The 18,779-nt window shown below is 42.9% G+C and overlaps 1 protein-coding gene across 4 annotated transcripts in view; it reads right to left on the reverse strand.

Annotated features, from left to right (window-relative positions):
- NEDD9 (neural precursor cell expressed, developmentally down-regulated 9) overlaps nt 1-18,779 on the reverse strand; it is an 89,749-nt gene that overhangs the window by 19,399 nt on the left and 51,571 nt on the right. For 3 of the 4 annotated variants that reach the window (XM_065752303.1, XM_065752305.1, XM_065752304.1), the window contains one exon: nt 1,248-1,688. In XM_065752303.1, coding sequence (XP_065608375.1) covers nt 1,248-1,688 — 441 coding nt within the window. Of the gene's footprint in view, nt 1-1,247; nt 1,689-15,503; nt 15,558-18,779 lie in introns of those variants that run through there. The other variant, XM_065752301.1, reaches the window with a different exon arrangement.

Here is an 18,779-nt window from a genome sequence, read left to right on the forward strand (position 1 = left end):
TGGAAAAGCTGAACAAACAAACCTCTCCTGTAACTTGATTTGGAATGATTTCACAGATCTTTTGCTCTTGCGCAGGAGAAGAAAAAAGTCAATTTATTTTCATCAATGAAAATGAAATTATAACAAGGAAATAGAAGCATTAGAAGAACTCCTCCATGGAAAAGGCTTCGTTTATGGGCTAAGAACAAACAGACAGAAGAACCCAAAGCAGTCTTGACAATATAAATCAGAAGTTGGAAATGCGAACTAGTCACTGACTTGCTGGCAGACACATCCTCAGCTTATCTAACAGGTAGAAATGTTACACTTTAAGCTCTGTGGGTAAAGAAGATGCTAATTGCCAGAGCTACTGAGGTGGGAATGGAGGGAATGTAGGACAACTTATTTTTGCCTGGAAGGCCAGGAGACTCTACTTCCTCGTGCAGACATGCCTTCTCTAACTCTTTCAGCCACCAAGGCCCTGCTGCCACCTATGTAGGTGGCACTGTGTGCCAATTTACCTGAGAAGGTAACATGAGGAAAAGATAGGAGATAAGGAGGGGCACAAATAATGGAAGGTCTTTCCCATGCACACTAAAAGCCTGTGGAACACTCTGCTGTTCCAATTATAGCTGTACTGTGTAGCTGCTGTAGCTCCCACTCTTGGCTGAGAAATCTGCATTTAGCTATAGAAAGGCATCAAATTCATTTCTATAAACTTTAGGTTCTTTATTAAAACAACCCTTGTTAACATCCTCATGCTCCTTTGCTCTTCCAGGCATCTCATCTCAGCAATCACTGCTCTATCTTTGAAGTTTAGATCCACTGGGACTTCTCCAGAAAGGTAGTACATCATATTTAATTAAACAGAAATTACTTGGGCAGATGATGTTACTGTTCATTAACTTGAGGGAGAGTTAATCTCACTGCAGCAACTCTCTTGAGTACATAATGCAAGGCTACCGTATGCCAGATGTGCTTCAGGCTCCTTAGGGAGCCTGAGAGGACCTAAGATAACACACCTTGCTCACCTTCAGCAGCTGCATGCTTTACTGAGTTATGAAATAAGAGATCCATTCAGAGCTGGGCCTTTCTTTTTGTCCCATAGCAGTAAAGTTACAAGCAGGGAGTGAGTAAATAGTTCAATGTGTTTATTTATCCTTCCTGTTTCTTAAGTTCGTAGCCTAATTGCTATACGCTTCTACATCACTGACAATCAGCACAAGAAACATGTTTTGAAGCTGTGACACGAAAGTAAATGCACTCACCTTGTTAGTCAGAGGTGGACCATCGAGGCATCTCTGTGTGGAAGGTGGCACTTGGTAGATATCTTGCCCTGCTATACCATGACCAGTCGGTATTTGGTAAATTCCCTGATTCAGATGGGAAGGAGGCACCTGGTAGACAGGGTCACGTGCTGAGGCATGTGAGTTTGGCACTTGATAGATCTTTTGTTGGTTGAAGGATTGATGTGTCAGTCCTGAATTGGACATATCCTGGCTGGAAGGACTGTCCTGTACCACTGGACCTATCAGAAGCTTCACACGGTTGCCTGGAACAATGCCCTGCCGGCCATGTAAGGAGCACAGCCACCATCCTTCAAGGCCTTCAGTGTTCTGCTCTATCACAGTCAGAATGTCCCCTTTGCGGAAGGCCAACTCTTCTGCGCACTCTGGGACATTATCATAGAGAGCTCTTGCCATAAGATTCTGTGGAAAAAGAAAGAGAAGAAAAATGAACAAACATACTAGGCATCCTCTAAAGCTTCAAGCATGTTCTAGGTAGGGAGAAATAAGAACTGAATCAGACAAGTATGCAGGAAACCAAAATAACACAGAAAACGATGCAACTTAACGCAGGGTTTCTCTTTCCAGAGATGCTGATGTATTAGGAACTCTCACTCTGAAAAGTGAAAGCTTTTCCAGTAATACTATGTCCAGCAGAAGCTCTTTAAATGGTTTCTCTCTTGCTCCTGTCCTTTCCAGCAGAGCACCGCTCTCAGCTCTAAGTGTTCTTAACTACTTGGGGCTTGCAACCTCACTTCTTTCCACTGAATTCCCTAAAAACGTGTATGATCTGTGTATTGCTACAACTAGCTAGTTGATATTTTAAATCAAACCTGAACGAGACTCCAAGCAATATAAACCATGGATAACATGGTGAGGGGGGAAAAACAGTGTAAAGTAGAATCTACATTGATTTGTGATCTGTGGAGTTCAGATGTCTTACTGAAAAGTGCCATGGATTGAACTAGCTCCTATCCTCTCTTGCTGCATGACTGCATGGCGTGTTTCAGTTCCAAATTATTAGCCAAGCTTAGGTATTCAGTGGAAAGTAGGTGGGCAGAACATGCTGACATTCCTGGATTCCTCACAAAGGCTGTGAACATCTCATTTCTTGGCGCTGGTGATGTTTCCAAATGTTTTGGCAGGAACTGTTCTATGCCTGCCTGCTTTTTGGTGAAGGCAGTCAGCAGGAACAGTTATAAACTAATTGTAAGCACCTGAAAAAACACAAGATGCCCTGTATCTAGAGCATTTCAGCTGAAGTATTTGGATGCAGGACACAAACCAAAATGGTGTTAATCCACTGTAAGGTAGGATGTGCAGCTGTCTTGAAAGTTTACCTTTCCTCTGTCCTAAGAACAGTGGCAAATACAGTTCAGTGTTTTATCTAGCATATTTATCCTCCCTCTTGGACAAGTTACCACTTTTTCTTCTCCACTTGTTACATCTTTTCCTATTGTGAAATACTAGTTTAATGATTCCCCATCATCTCTGAGCTTCAATGAGACTGCAGCCTTCCATTTGACCTTGCTCAGTTCCACGTTTCTTAAGTGCAGCATACAGCCAGGAGGTTGCACGAAGGGGCGATTGGTGGGTGAAGAAGGGGAAGCTCAAGTATCACATAAAAGGTAGACAAGTATGTTTTTCTCAAGATGTGGTACTGAAACAGGGTGTATGAGATCAGTTCTTTCTTCTCTGACTGGGAGATCAGCTTTCAAACATATGAGAAACATCGGCTTTGCCTTTCATCAGCATCATTATGGAGGTCAGTATAAATTAAGCTCTGGCTTGGATTCTGGCAGGACTGCCGTTTAGAGCTCAGCACTAGGAGCCACAATTCTCTCTGACTGAAGTCTGCTCTGCTCATCTATCAGCAACGATAAGAAATAGGAGCAGAGAGAATGTGCAAAGCAATTTTGCCCATTCCTTGGCAGAATTGTAAAACTCTTCCTTAGCATGGCTAAAAACAGTTGCTCATGCTCTCCTGCTGGTCTGAATTTGCTGCTCAGCTGAGCCCTTTAATAAGGAAAAGCTCCTGTCTAGTCTGAATATTCAAGTTCATCTTTTATCTTTTTACATTTCATTTGAATGCGTCTTTCACATGAGAAATCTACTAACGTGACTGGCTCAGCCTGTGTAACCAACCACTTAAACAGGGCTTTTGCAGAGAATGGTGTTTAAAGGAGGATGGAAAATACAGAGGGTTCACAAACTGAGCAGGCTCAACTTATGATAAATGCTTATTTTCCTATACTTCATTGGTTTAGGGTATTTAAAAAGCCTGATTAGGTCCTACAGCATAGCAATTCTCAGAACAAAGAATAGAATGGTGGGTGGTACAATTAGAGCAGATGAAAGTTCCCATGTGAATTTTTTTTCTGGTTGCTCATTATCTCTGTCCTAGTGACCTTCTGATCACCTGGCATACAGCATGTTAATAACTTCTGGATGTGTTTCAAGAACTTCGCTGCAAATAGCTTCAGATTCTTGTTGTCAGTGTTAACTTGGGCATCAGCATTTGAATTACGTTAATTGGTTGCTGCTTGTTTCACAGCAATTTCCCCAAAGTCTTTTGAATGGCTCGTGGTCATGCCACCAGCATCAGTCACTGATGGAGCAGTGAACTAGACTATGTATTTCTCCACATAAGCACCAGGACCAGAAACAATACTGTTGCTTGCTTGCCAATTACAAGTGGTCATGCTAAGCAAACCTCCTGTGCCCTGAGTACTTCACTGACTCTGTTCTTCCTTCGCAGTTTCTTAATGCAAGCTGCACAAAGTGTCACAAATGCTCTCATTAGTCGGTTTGTTAATGCAAATGGAAAGCTGCACAAAAATCCTTTTATATTTTCAATACAAAAAGGAAAAAAAAAAAGATAACAGCTTGACTGTGTAGCTCTGAATCTCTGTAATTTTAAGGGAGAAATGATCTGATCCTAAATGGGAACAACTGAGGCTGTGCTGTGGAAATCAGCTGCATTTCATAAAATGAACTGAAGAGCTTCAGCCTTCTGCTAGGAAGATTAAGGATGGAAGTCTCTGTTGCTCTCCCTTGATCCATCTAACCAAACGCTACGTGCAGCTGTGCTCTCTTTGAAAACTGAAAGCACCTGTGGTCTAAATACAGCTCCACTCCCCTGAGCCCTGTCTTGCAGCAGCGTAGCAGGCACACTTTAGTTAATGACAGCTTTGATTTTCTTTGAGTGGAAAGATTCGGTTCAATTTCTGAATCCTCACGTCTTGCTAGTAATGCTGCAGTGTCTGAAAGCCTAAGCCAAGGTCAGGCCCCCTCTTTGTTAACATTCTGTACAAACAAAACAGACACACAAAAATCCAACTTAATTTTTTTAGTTCTATCTCTAGGTCCATTAGTTGGACCTTTTACCAGTATGGGCCTATAGGTCTGTTAGGTGGGCCTTGGAAAGGCTCAGTGCACATCCTCTGCATGCATTAGATTTTTCTGAGTCAGGGATGTGGTAAAAGCTGTTGAGAGCAGAAGTGCTGCCCTGAAAGCTGTCCGCTGTCCTACTTGAATAACTGTAAGCTGTTTCTCTTCTCAGACACTGAAAGGCTGACAGGCCAGATTCAGATGTGTAAAGATTGAATGACGTCTATCACAGAATAGTCCAAGGTGTGCCCTCTCTCCCAAGCTTAGAGAAATCAATGGCTAACATGCCCGCAGCTGAATACAAACACATGAAAATACTTTGAAGAGCACAATCTGTTTTGACTAGCCATCCTTGCAGCAAAGGGAACTGACAGAATTCTGTTCTTTGTGGTCTGAAGGATGAAAAAGCTGCTTGTTAACGAGGCCAAGAGGCAGAAGAGGGAACAGCTAGAGAGAGTGGTGGAAACATCTACACTTTCTGTCAGAGTAAACACAGCCAGTGACGTGCGTAACAGGAACGTGTGAGGTGCACGCAGCCGTGGAAGTAAACACAGGAATAATAAATGACACGCTATGAGATTAAGTACAATGGACTCCTTAAGCCTGAGGGCTGTGGTGCCAAGCTCCTCGCACAGGGCTGCCTCAGCCAGCACTGCCATCAATGAGCACTCATTCATGGGAAAGGTTCAACCACCCATGAGCTCAAAGAAGTTCAGTCGCTTCCCTCAGAGGTGCAATCTGAGGACGTTCCATGCAGGCTTGTGTGTACTGACTCTTACTCTGGTGGGTTGTTGTTCTTGGTGGCTTTTTTTTTTTCCCCCACTTTTTTTTTTCTTTAAGTATTGCTTCTTTCATATAGAGTTCATGTGAAAATAGAACCAGGGAAGTCATCTCCATTCTGATCTGAAAAGAGATGGGACTCCTTATTTCTATATTTGGACAAACTACTTCTTAAAATGCCAAATGCTGTTTCTTCTACATTAAGATAGCTTAGGAAAAGGAAGGAAGAGAGCAACAAAAGAAGGAAAACTGAGACGCCCTGAAGGAGTGGCTATGCACAAACTGGTATCTTTGTCTTGGTCGAATCACTCCGAATTCACCAGCACAGAATATTTTTGCACAGATTCTCTCATCTCCTTTTGGTTTTCATTATCCCTTGTTTCAGCTTTAGATTTCTTTAAAATGAATCACTGCTATTTAAGCATTTATGTACCCTTCTACGGTTGTAGTTAGGCCTAATAGTAATGATCTGCCCTTGAGAATAAATGCTCCAAACATCCAGTAAAGAGTTATATTCTGAGAGAATCTGCTTGACTACAAGCAGTATTGGTGGAAGAGGGGGAAGGTCATGCTTTCTTGCACTTTCTGATAGAAGAGCTTTGCTTTTGGACAGCATAACATTGGTGCCTTTAAGCTTCTGTCTCCCCTTCTATTACTTCTTGTCTCTGTACCTGAAATAAAGATTCTGCTGTGCTGTGTTAGAAGGAATGAAACTATTGATGCATAGTAGGTTACAGGTCTAGCTACAGTAAGCAACTTTTCACAGTGGCTATTTAATGCAAGTTGTGATAGGTCAGAACGAGCCATTTGGCCTCGGGAAATATCTGCTGCTGGTCTCCTCAAATATGGAAGGCAGCAAGAACAGCGTTTACATGGGAAATGGACTGCAAAATGGTCCCTTGCTGATAGTAGCCTACATACTGGTAACAGCTGACTGCCAGCAGCAAGCTGGCCGCAGGTACTTACGTTTTATCTTAAGTCAATACCTACACGGAGGAAGCAGGAAATGCTACCACAACTTGTATGAAAGGGCTTGCTGCAGCACTAGGGTGTTGCTGTTACCACAGTTACAGGGAGGCAAGCAGAAGGCCTTCAAGAAGCCCTTAGCATCCCGTTCAGACTGTGGCTCTGAGCTGTAAGGACTGAGCTTCCTTGGCTCACAGCTAATAACCAACATGGGAGCCTGGTTGCAGATGCACAGCATCGTAATGTTTCAGGCAAAGGCCACAGTTGCACTTTTTAGGCTCTCTCTTGCTTTTCTCCACCCAAAAACAAAAAACAAAACAACAACAACAAAACCAAGCTTGCTTTTAGAGCAGACACTTTTCTGGTTAAGTGTTACTAGCCAAATAATTACAAGTCCTATTGGTTGTAAATTAAGGCAGTTTTCCATTTACAGATTTGGAAGACTGACTTTACAGTTAAGAAGAGAGCAAGCTAGGAGGCAACAGCCTGAGCAGAGCCCTAATAAGGACTGTTCTTCCACCCTGCATATGCTTGTGGTCTGGTCCTGTGCATCTCTGAACAGAGGCTGCCAGTCATGCTAGAGTATGCCAAGCTGTCTGGAAGTTGTGATGTGGAAAATATTGGGTCTGCAGAGAGGAAAGGCAAGTGTCTTATTTCAGAGCTCCTCTTAGCTGTCCCAGCTCCTCTGTTTGGCCTCTGAGGCCTGAATTGCAGAGTTTGCTCCAGGCTGTTTTTTGTAGTGCAATCAGTTATGCAGTAAAGCTGAAAAGTGGGAATGTCCCCTCTGTAATGGTTCACACTGGGGTAAACCAAAGAGGGCATGATGCCTGTCATACTCTGGCTATATACAGTCAATTATGCAGGCACACTACTCCAGACAGGAGGGATGGCAGGCAGCTAGGGCTTGGGCACTTCACACTGATGCAGTCCATCAGTTCTTCCAAAATTGGGATTCAAATGTTAAGTAAACACATGAGAGACCAAGAGCTCTCAGCTCCAAGGACATTTTTCTTTCACCATAGCTATTCCATTTTAAGCAAATACAAGACATTGATGTATGCAGGTTTTTGCAGGAAGTCAGCAAAGTACTTTACAAATCTTTGCTTCTCTGGGCAACCTGTTCTGGTGTCTCACCACGTTCTGAATGAACAGTTTATTTCTAACATCTAAAACCGAAATCTCCTTTCTTTTAGTTTAAAACTATTTCCCCTCTTGTCCTATCAGTATCAAACTATATAAAAAGCAAGCCTCCCTCCTGATTATAAGTTCTCCTCAAGTTTTGGAAAGCCACAATGCAGTCTTCACAGAGACTTCTCCAGGCTGAACAAGCCCAGCTTCCTCAACTTTTCTTCATAGGAGAGATGCTCCAGCCCTCCCATCAGCTTCATGGTGCTCCACTGGATGTACCACAGATGCCATTTGTGTCATGTAAGACCACGGTGAGAATTCAGGAGGAGCTCAGCAGAGGCAGAGACTCCTCCTCACCTTCTGTTTTGCACCCTTTGCACTGTGACTGAACAGTCCATAGCTGGGCTAGAAAAGAGCCTGCCTGAGGCAATACACTTTGCTCAGCATCAGGGAACACCCATGAGATTCACACACAGCCTCTGTGTTGTCAGGCCACCCACTCTGTTTCAGAGCTATCAGAGAAGGCAGATCTGGTTAGTGACAGCAAAATTTACAGTGAGGCGAGCAGCAATCCACTGATTGCGTATCCTGATGTTATTCCCCTGCCCTCTTGAGTTTCTGGAAGGCTGAAATCCCATTTTCTTTGCTTTTTCTGGGAATGCAAACCATATCCCCTGACTTCTTACTTTCAGGACCTGTTGATATTTTGGGAAATTCCACCACACCTACTCAAAGAGTTTTCTGTATGGTATAACCAGTTTCCTTTCCCCCCCACCCAAGGAAGGGTGTGATCTAGCTCCATGACTTTAAAAAGCCTTTGCAAATCTGTCTGAGGGCTTTGTGCTTTCTGTGACATCAACAGAAAAAAAAAAAAAAGGGGGGGGGGGAAATAAAGCACGCAAACAATAGCCTCAGTGTAAATATGATCTCACTGTGATTAAACCACAGTAGATCGAAATCAAAGAGCATGTGGAAAACGTAACCTCTTTCCCTCAGGCAAGCAATTAAAAACTTAATGAAAGGAGATTGGATGATGAATGTGTAAGAATTGAAGAAGCAAAGCAGAAGGAAAAAAAAAAGAGGATAGAAAGAAAGAATCCAAAAACGTGTGTTTTGAGTTCTGTGCTTTAGATTTTCTGGCATTGGTGTGCAGCCTTTTCCCAGACAAGTTTTCCTTAAAAGAACCCCCTGCTGCTAAGTTTAACCCTTCCATAGACAGTGCTTTGGAGAAACAATCACAGCTCAACTCTCACGAAACCATAGCTGTGTAGCAATAAGACTTCAGTATTATTGCAGACTTTCACCTGATGTGTTTGGCTTTGGAAGGTATGATTTATTGGTTTTAGATCTAAAACTGAACCAGGGCATGCTTCTCCCATCTTTCTCCTAAAATTCTCCACAGAAGGGAAAGCTGCCCTTCTCTGTAACTTCACTGTCACCCACCAAGGTCAATGAAGAGCTGCTGCAACTTGTGGTGATGCCCTGAGAATCCAGGTTACCACCAGCACAGCACGTGGACAGGAAGGCAAAGCTGCCTGCTGGTCATATGTTCACAGGGAAGGAGGGCCTGGGTGGTAGGTGAGTCACAGATCCCATCAGAGTCTTCTCCAGGGTGCTTACTAAAAGCCAACAAGTATCCTAGCACAGCTTAATTTTTGGCAAGCTGGCATTTTCTAGGGAAGCAATCCCCAAGAGGTGCAAGCAGGGAGTATGCTTTAGCAAGCAATAGTTACCATGCTTATTCTCAAATTGAAATAACTTTAACTGTATTCTTGATTGCATGAGAGAACGATTCATGCAATTTAAGGGCTGCAAATGAGAGGGAGAAGGATAAGCAAGGAGAGAGGAAAAAAATTGAGGCTATATCTGCTTGTAAACAAGGCCTTTCTATAATAATAAAATGCTTAACTTTTATTTGAATGTAAAGTCCCTAGGACAAGGGCATTCATGGATCTACTACTGCAAACTGCATGCCAAACAGCCAATGTACACTTCCAGAAGTTTTGTACTTAACTCTTTGGATTAAAAATAAAAAATCCTCAAAGAGAATCACAGGTCACCAATCATGGTCTGCGCTTTCTTCCCACCACCTTCAAGTAAGCCAGACTGTAGGAACTGAGAAACAATTCTAAGATGGTCCAGTATGTACTGAGATTTGCTGTGATCAAATGAGTCACATTATTTCAGTTTTTCAGCCCTGCTGTGAGCGTGTCCTATTTAAGAAAGGACCTCTAATGCACTGACTGTATTTATGTAGTACTAAACCTGTTCTTAAGTTTTTTCCTTCTCCAGGCATTATAATCCACTCTGAATGTAGCACCTTTAGAACAAATATAAAAATAGAAAGGCAGGAATAGGCTTTCTCTATAGGGGAAACAAAAATGTAGGGAAACAAAAATTTTGTTGTGCTACGCGCTTGAGTTTCTAGGACTGCAAACTATAGCTTTAGCAGTCCTATTTCTTGTCAAACACAAGCTGTGTCCAAATCTGCTGTGGAAAAATGAACTCCTTAAAATTAAGAAAGTTTCCACTACTGTAATGTCTAGACCTACAGGCAAAAGAAAAAGGTCATTTGCCAAGAGTAGCCTGTGATAGGGAGCAAGACGCAAGGGCTATACTCTTTACTGCTGTAAAGGGACCCAGCTTCTCTGATACTGAGAGCTGCAGCCATTTACAGGTAGCAAGGAATACCTTTAAATGCAGCTTTACTTAGCAGTAGTCTGACTTACAAATATTTGTGGCATCTATTCAGCAATATTAATTTGTCAGTACAGTCCCAGAGGACTGTCCGATTAATTCCGCTGCAGACCTACTAGAAAAGCACGCTTTGGCAGAGTACTGCTGTAACAGATGAATATCCACTGCTTTTGTGGGTATTCAGAGAGCTTGTACAACATCAAGAACCAACTTATAAATGCCTTTCAAATTTATGATTCCAAATGTAACTGAATGTGGGCTCTTTATCGTCTCTCCAGAAGTTCAGTTATTTCTCTTCCTCCAGTGCAGCCAGAAACAAGAGCAGACAGAGATACAGTTTTTCCACCTTCTTACCTGTGATGGGAACATGATGCTCATTGTGCTTATGTTACTTTAAATAGGAAATTTAAATCTAGATCTCAGAGTGAGGCATGTGCCTAATTCCTACTGATATAAGTATTTGTCTGTGATAAGCTGAAGAAACTAAGCAAAACAAGTGACTGTCTCTAGCTTGATCTATTGCATGCAGAAGTCCCCCCACACCCCTAACATCTTTGGTAATGGCAGTGAGACACAGAAAAAGCCCCATGCTTCAACAGTGTTTTTCTACTCTATGCAGGCAGGTAGTTCACAAATAGGATTCTTCTTTCTTTTAGTTCCTGAAGTTGGCCAAAGAAGCCAAACAGGTACACCCATTCCAGAAATAGAGCACAGAGATTGTGTGCAAGTCAGAATTTCCTCATTTCAACTTTTACTCAGGTCACTTGTCACACCTGACCCTAATGCAATGACTCTGGTATTTGTAATGTTGGATTACCTAGTACCTGTTGCTTTACAACCAAATAAACTTTTCCTGAGACACCACACGTAGGAGGTTCAACGTTCAGTGATAACATATCAGTACAAGTACAATCTTTTCTAACCCTGACTGTTGCCATGCTAGAAATTATGAGATTCCAAAGGTGATGCTGTACACAGGGTTAGGAATTATGGTCCAGCTGTTATCACTCAGATCACAGTAAAACTTCATGACTTCTCCAAATGCAAGCCTGCATAATGCTAAGTGGTGGTTGTTGGCTTAGAAGAGCTGCAAAACTTTCCTTCTGCCCTTGAGTTTTTTTTTCCTTTGCAGAAGATGTTTCCATGGAGCCTTACTATTAGGCAGTTCTGCTCTCTGACCTGGCAGAGCCTCCTCTGATCAAGCCTTTAGATGGCATGACATTGTTTGGAATGATTAATGTTGTGTCAAGGTGTCTCAGCGCAAAGTAATAGCTCAAAGAAACTGCATTCTTTATCAGGCTCTTAAAAGTGCAGGTGAAACCCCGAGATAAGCAAACACCCAATGCCTCTTGTAACATCTAGGGTCACAATGAATTGGAACCATCAAAAAAATATAAGACTGTTCATTTGGCAGTTCTGCTTCCCATCCTATACTAGGAACTACTGGACAAATTGGACGACTAGTTCTTGATGAAGCAGGCTTACTAATGAGCATAAAAACACATAAGTTTAGAAAACATTAAAAAATAACAACAAAAAAAAAACCCAAGCAAGCTGCTTCCTGCTGTTAGCTGAAATGATTTGTCATGGCTCTTCTCCTTCCTCCAAAACAAATCCTGTAATGTCTCTAAGCCTCAGCATCTCCACCTGTAAAATGGAATTAACAGCATCTTGCTATCCTATAAAGTCTTTGAGACTGCAAACAAATTCTGTCATAAGTATCTCAAATACCCTGAGGTATTAGACCAAGCACTTCTCTTAAGTATACAAACACATACTTGACCCCAAATTGGAGACATATAAAGCAGTCTATAAGTCAACCAGGGAGTGAAGAGCAGAAATCTGAAAATTACAGTGGTTCTCCAACCATCAAAGAGGAGCAAGGCCTACTGCTACTTAGTGCTGTTGATGCTAAATGCCACCTGAAAGCCTGATCCTGCCTGACTGTGGCGATTACCCTCTGTACAGACATAGAGGAGAGAAAAATCATGAAACTTGCATTGTAAATTCATGACTATAACAGGCAGTTTTCAGTTTGTTGGTTTGTTTCTCTAATATGATTTTTTCCAAGGTTTTACAGCTCCTATTTACTTCTAGGTTTGATTGTCACACTGTGATTACTGAGACACCAAGGAAAAGGAAAAGAAAAAAAAAAAAGAAAAACAAAGAGGATTGGTTAGTAAAGTACAGGCAGTTCTTTTCCCTTTAACATGGCCCAATGCTTAAAGTCTTTCATTGCCAGGGTTACAAGCAGCTTTTCACAGGCATTTCTGGTTGGGAATATAGTATTTCTTCCCAGTGACACTATTTTGTTTGTCTTGGCATGCAAGCATTGTAATCAAGTCTATATATTACAGCACTGTGCCTAAGCACAAATGGCAGGCATTTCAAGCTCTATTTACTTGGGTTTCTTCCTTGCCCAACAAATTATCTAAAAATAGATAATCAAGACCTCATACTTTACATCTACGTCATTCCTTTTGGCTTAAGTGAGGTAAGGAATGTAGTTGTTCTTTTTCTCTCCTCTTTCACCAACTATTTGGAAAATTCAGTAAACAGCAAGTCTCCCTTCCTCCTTCCCCCTCTTTTTTGTCTCATTTGTGAACAGCCAGTAAGACACAAAAGCCTTGTTATGATAATGCCCCCTTCCTTTTGCTTGTGTCACAATTGTATTACAGAGATAGAGCATTGGAATTGACAGGCAGAGAGAACCTCTCTCATCCACTTTTTGATCATCGATATTTCTGTTCCTACATGTTGCACTTCAGCCGTAACTGCTCCATCCTTGGAATCCTGGTCAGGGTTTGGTTCCAGAAAGGGTGGATCCCACCTTCTGTATGGATCCCAAATTCTGGTGGATCCCAAATTCTGTAAAGAATCTTAGAATGGCATCCTGTGAGAACTTGATGGGATGTAATTTTGTGGTATATGGATGCTGTCATCAAACGAGGAAGAACTCTGGTATTGCTATAGGACAGCTGCACCCTATAGGAATTAATTTCTGAAAGCAGCTTTCAGTCAGAAATGCTACCAACCAACCTGAATGTATTTGTTATGCTCAACACTTCCTATCTTCCCATGGCTCAGTTGGAATAACTTCTGTATTCTCCAGTGTTTAACCTGAACAGGCCCTAACCTGGGGTCAGATCTGTCCTTAGCTTACATATCTTCACTGAATTTCACACAGTGAGCAGAAGACAGAAGTGTACAGACATTTAAGGTTAAATTCCAAAGTTGCTGAAATCCACAGGAATGTCTCACTGGCTTGGACTTGAGTATTATCTTAGAAGAAAGCTTAAAGACTGGAATGAAGATTAAAATAATTCTAGGTAAAAGAATAAAGAGAGGGAACAAGTTTTCAAAACGTTTTCTGAGTGAAAAAGGAGAGAAGATATAGACTTAGCAGCAGAAAGGAACCATAGACCAGAAATGACCCTGGGTTAGTCACACTGAAAGTGAAGACAGTAATGCTGGAGAGTTGCACTCAGGGTCTCCCACACAAACCAGTTCCTGTTCTGCCCAACTCTTATAGTAGTATCTCAGACACTTCAGTAAATATGGCTTTCTCTCTTAGACTATCACAGTGAAAGTACAGAATGACAGCTCCCAAAGTAATGCCACCTGGTAAACACTCAACCCTGCACCTGGAAGCTATGTCACCTCTGAAGTGCTGGCATGTTCCCAGGCAGGACATGAGTATGTTCTCTTCCTTTATTTTCTGTATAGAATAAGAAGTGCAAGACTGTTGTTTTCCCATGGAAAAAAAATTAAAAAGAAAGAAAATAGAGAAATAAAATAAGAGAGACTGAATGAATATATACTTTCTTTATGTTACTCCGGGGATACAAAGTAGATCTAAGGATGTTTGTCCTAGTTAAGCAGTGTAAGGAACTGCTTCACATTTCCCCAGGGAAAGTAAACACCCCAGTCTGACAAGGTTTTTAAGGCCCAAACTCTTCTTTTATGTAAGGTTTGCTCCTTCTTTGCTCTGTCTTGAGTTCCGTAATCACTTCTTCAAACCAAAATGTTCTTTCCAACCAGACAGGGCAAGAGAAGCATTACAGAGCAGGAAAGATTCACACATTTTAGACCACCACCTTAATCGCTATTCCTGCACTGTCACTGGGCTGCATAGGAAGCGTGATCCTACAGCGCAGGAAGGATGGATGCTGACAAGACAAGTCAGGAAGCTGCTATAACTAAGACCATTATTTTGCCACTGGGACACAAGTGTCACTCTGCCATGGACAGTTGGAAGGCATGTCACGAGGTCTGGACTGATAGCACCACACTGCTCTATTACTCCCAGTTGCCTGATGCTTTCTGGTAAAGCTTTTCTAAGCAGGTACAGTGTCTGCCTGAAGTGGTCTGACCAACAGGAAAGGAATTTGACCTCAGACTTGAAATGAACTGCTTATCAGAGAGGATTATAATAATAATAATAAATAAAGCACAACGAAAAGCATCAGATCTAGCTCAAAGTTTCCAAAGCCACAAAGTACCTTTGCCTGTCTGCATCTTATACGCATTCTTACCCCTGAGCTGACAGCAGCTTTGAACGTGACCTCTAAGCTTTCCAAGTCTGGGTACGAGAGCTCTGGCAAGTTCGGGCTGAGCTCAGAGATCCATGGCAGAGGTCTCATGAGAGTGTGTGCACCCGCATCTCGTTCTGCACAGATTCTCTCAGCTTTAACCCGGCGTTACAGGGATGTGAGCTCCTCTATGCTCTGCCCACGTTCAGCCAGAGAAGATAGACTCCTGCTTCCAAAATCTCCGACTGTATAACGCGTGTGAGACTCCTCCATCACCTCTTCATTGATGCCGGAGTTATTTTTGGCAGAGAGAGGAAGGTTTTTCCTTCCCACCCCCTTTTTTCCGATCACACAAGATTACGATATGTCTGCGGTAATCTAACGCCCCGTGGGCAACGCAGAGCCTTGCCCAGGCTGCTTCACGTAATTTTAGGGTGAAACCCTCCACTTCTGCGTCTTTTGAAACTGAAAAACCTTACAGTAAGAGGTCCAAATCCCGACTTTTGCCTAGAGGGAGAAGCTATCTATTCGCCTACTTAACTGAAGTAAGGAGTTGTATTATCCTGCCTCGCCGCCCCGCCAACAGACCACCCCCAGAAAAGGTTGGGTATAACCATCTCACGGGGAGGGAAGCAGCACTACCTGCCACGGATCCCGTGCGCAGCCACTGCAGGAAGCAGAGCCCCTTCCCCCGCACGACCCGAGCCCCCCACGCTCTGTCCCCGTCCCCACCGCCGCCGCTCACCTTGTACTTCATGGCTGCGGATGCAATCCCCCGCCCTGCGCTCAGCGCCGCATCGCCAGCGCCTCTCCGCGCCGCGCCGCCCGCCCCGCCGCCAGGCTACCCCGCTCATTTGCATAGCGCTCTCCCATTGGTCGCTCCCGGGCGAGCTGGCCCCGCCCTCGGTGGCTCCCCCACGCTGACACCCGTCCTTCTCGCGCCGAGGGTCGCGGGGTGGGAGGCGTGTTTAGACATTATACCCCGTAGGTCGGGGTGGCCTCGGTGGCTTCAGTGATCCAGAGATGGCCGATAGGAAGAGGCGACGTGGCAAAACGAGGGTTCTTTGAATGGGAATCCTTAACTTTGGTACCTTGATGGCTGGGCAGTGATCCTCTGTGCTTTTTAGTTGGACCCCTTAATCAGGCGTGATCCGTAGAGCACATAGAAATCTTTGTGTGTGGGACGCACTCCAGCTTGTTTAGATGAAGAGGGAATAAATCCTCTCCTTTTTGCCCAAGTTGGCTCTTACCCAACATTTCCAGGCCACAGATGGACTCAAGACTATTTCTAGTGGCCTAAGGACAAACAGCGTACAATAATCTTATACTACCGGCCTGCAAACATAACTTCATTCCACAGTGCAGTGATATCCTTAAATTCTTATGCGACTAATCCTCTGGAGAGGGATCCTATTGCTGAAATGGCTTCAGAGCTTCGAAAGAATGCAGTACTTTTATCTGTAATCTCCTCCTCCATTCTCTTGTTCTAGGATAAAATAAGTTCCATACATGTTTACAAATGTTTTTTTTTTGTCCCATTTTCTTGCCTGCACATGCCCTATAGTTCATCAAGTGTGTGCTCTGTGCGCACAGTCCCTACGCAGTGCCATAGCATTGCTGGCTCCTTGGCCTCGTGTTGTTGTTAGCTTTTCTTGGGGTCTTGGGCAACACTCTTCTGAGTGTAACATCAAAATGAATTTAAGTAGTTTCAACAGAATACAGCCGATTTATTTGCTGTACCTTTCAGACAGTTTTTAGAAGCAACAGTTATTTCAGTGATCATGCATGACTAGCTTACTGTTAGGAGAGTGTAAATCTCTTTGGAGTGCTTCTACAACCATAGAGTTTGACCTCTGAATTTCTTTTTTGCACGATTTTACCCTTCATTCTCTAGGGATAAAAATTTTTCCTAGGGTATATGTGCAAAGGGCAGAGAATGCAATGATCAAGGTGGTGACATGGTGTTCTACTGGCACCCAAATCCGTTCCCTGAATAAAGCCGACATAATCTCTTTATGTGAAAGCCTCCCTTTCTGGCACCATTGTCATGAAGATGAATGCATTAAAGGATGTAAAAGCACGCTAATAAGGTCTGGATAAGTATTAGAGACAAAAACGAGAAAAGTAGAATCATATTTCTGACTTCATCTATATTTTTATACAGACCTTGTCTGTTTTCCAGTCAACCCACCAGTACCAATACTTCTCATGTAATCAGTGTTTTCCCTTTTTTGGTGGGCCTTACAATCACATTACGAAACCCAAGCACAATTGAGCACAAATGCCTCCTGCATTTGTTTTAGCTTGCATTGCTTTTGATGTATTTGAAGTGTCCCTGACTGATTTTAGTATGAGGTAACGGATGTGTGAATGTAAAATTCTAGCTGGGTTGTTCCCTTGAATTTATTATTTTGCATGTATTGCTCTCCATAGATCATGTTAAAAAACTTTTAATTAGGTGACACTGGAATAAAATTTTAGGCATAAAATCCCAAAATGTATTGACGTTGATAGCTATACGTTATAATTAATATTTTACAGGGTTGGAAAAAGGTCTCACACCACCTCCTTGGTAAAGCCCCACTGCTCGTTTGACTCATGCATCCTCCCTCTCATACCTCCTCCATTTACAATCATAGCTTTTCTTTGCACTTTGAGTGGCTTTTTAATTTCCCCAAGGGTAAAATACTCCCCCATAGTATGACATGTAGCAGAGCTCACAGCATGGCAGAGCTCCCTTTTCTATCACGAATATCAGGAATTAGATACACCTTGAAAGAGAGATTTGTAAATCTGATCCTGTAACCTTGGCATGTGACTACATAAAGTGATCACTGGGGAAAGTACATGTCTGTGGTTAGTGCAAGCACTTTGCTTTCTGTGATGACCTTGTTGACGGTGATGCTTTTACTGTGTATTATTGTATTTCAGACATAGCCTTGGAAAGTTTTAAATTGGTTGCCTTGAATAATCAGCTAAATTATACAATGGAACATGCTGGTGAGGAAGCCAAGACCTGGCTCTGCTGATGTCTGTGCTGTAGAGGCAACTGCAGCAATGCTGCCAGGATTTATAACGATGGGGCCCTATTGAAGTTCTCAGGAGGGCAATTCATGTAATGTGTCTTTTTGCTTCACAGCCCAGCAATGAATTGAATCACTGCCTCATATTTTATGCTGCTGCAATTTCAGTGGAGTAGTAAATGGGTTTTGTGACTTTGCCTTGTGCCTCCATCAATGGCCTTTGTTTCTTTGCTTTTGCCGAGGGCAAATTAATATTACTCTCTGCTCATTTGAGCAACCCAGTGCTTGTATTCTCACACACCACCCTGGTGAGCTTATTACTTGCTTTATTGCTCACTGTGTCACTGTTTGGAGTCCTCTCTGTGCCCTCTGGACTGCCAGCTGAGTATATTTGAGGTGTCTAGCGGTCAGCAGCAGGTGAGATGGCCCTGCAGCCAAAGGGGTGCTTAGCCAAGATCAGTGCTTACCCCACAGCCCTCAGTGCACAACATGAAACAGAGCTGTGGGCCAGGCTGGGAGGGGAACAGCCATTGAAACAAATCAGCCAGTTATCACCCTGTGACAACTGATGGGAGATGAACATGAGACAGATATCCTGCTCTGAAAGGTTACTGAAACAAAACTCCCTTGTTCCGCTTTCCCCATGACACAACCTAGGAAAAGAGAGGCACAGCAGAGTGTCTCCCTCACAGCTGAGAGAGTCTTTTCAGGAAGGGTCTGTGTGCCTGCTGTTTTGGAAGCACTGAGTGATCTTTATTTCCTACACAAAGCCCCAGCTATCCTTTGGTTAATGTTGTGAAGCATCTGCATCACTTCTTGCTGTGATACTTGGACAGGGGATTAGGATTAAAATTAATTTAGTTGTAGTATCACTGTACTTTATGAACCAAGGAGAGCCTTGATGATCAACCTTGATCCTATCACCTATATAATACTATACAGAATGGTTCAGCTGGTATGCAATGGACAGAATTTCTTCACTACAGAACACTTATGTA

This window comes from Cyrtonyx montezumae, unplaced genomic scaffold, assembly GCF_038088225.1.
Source record: "Cyrtonyx montezumae isolate F1298 unplaced genomic scaffold, pur_monq_1.0 scaffold_8, whole genome shotgun sequence".
Taxonomy (NCBI): Eukaryota; Metazoa; Chordata; class Aves; order Galliformes; family Odontophoridae; genus Cyrtonyx; species Cyrtonyx montezumae.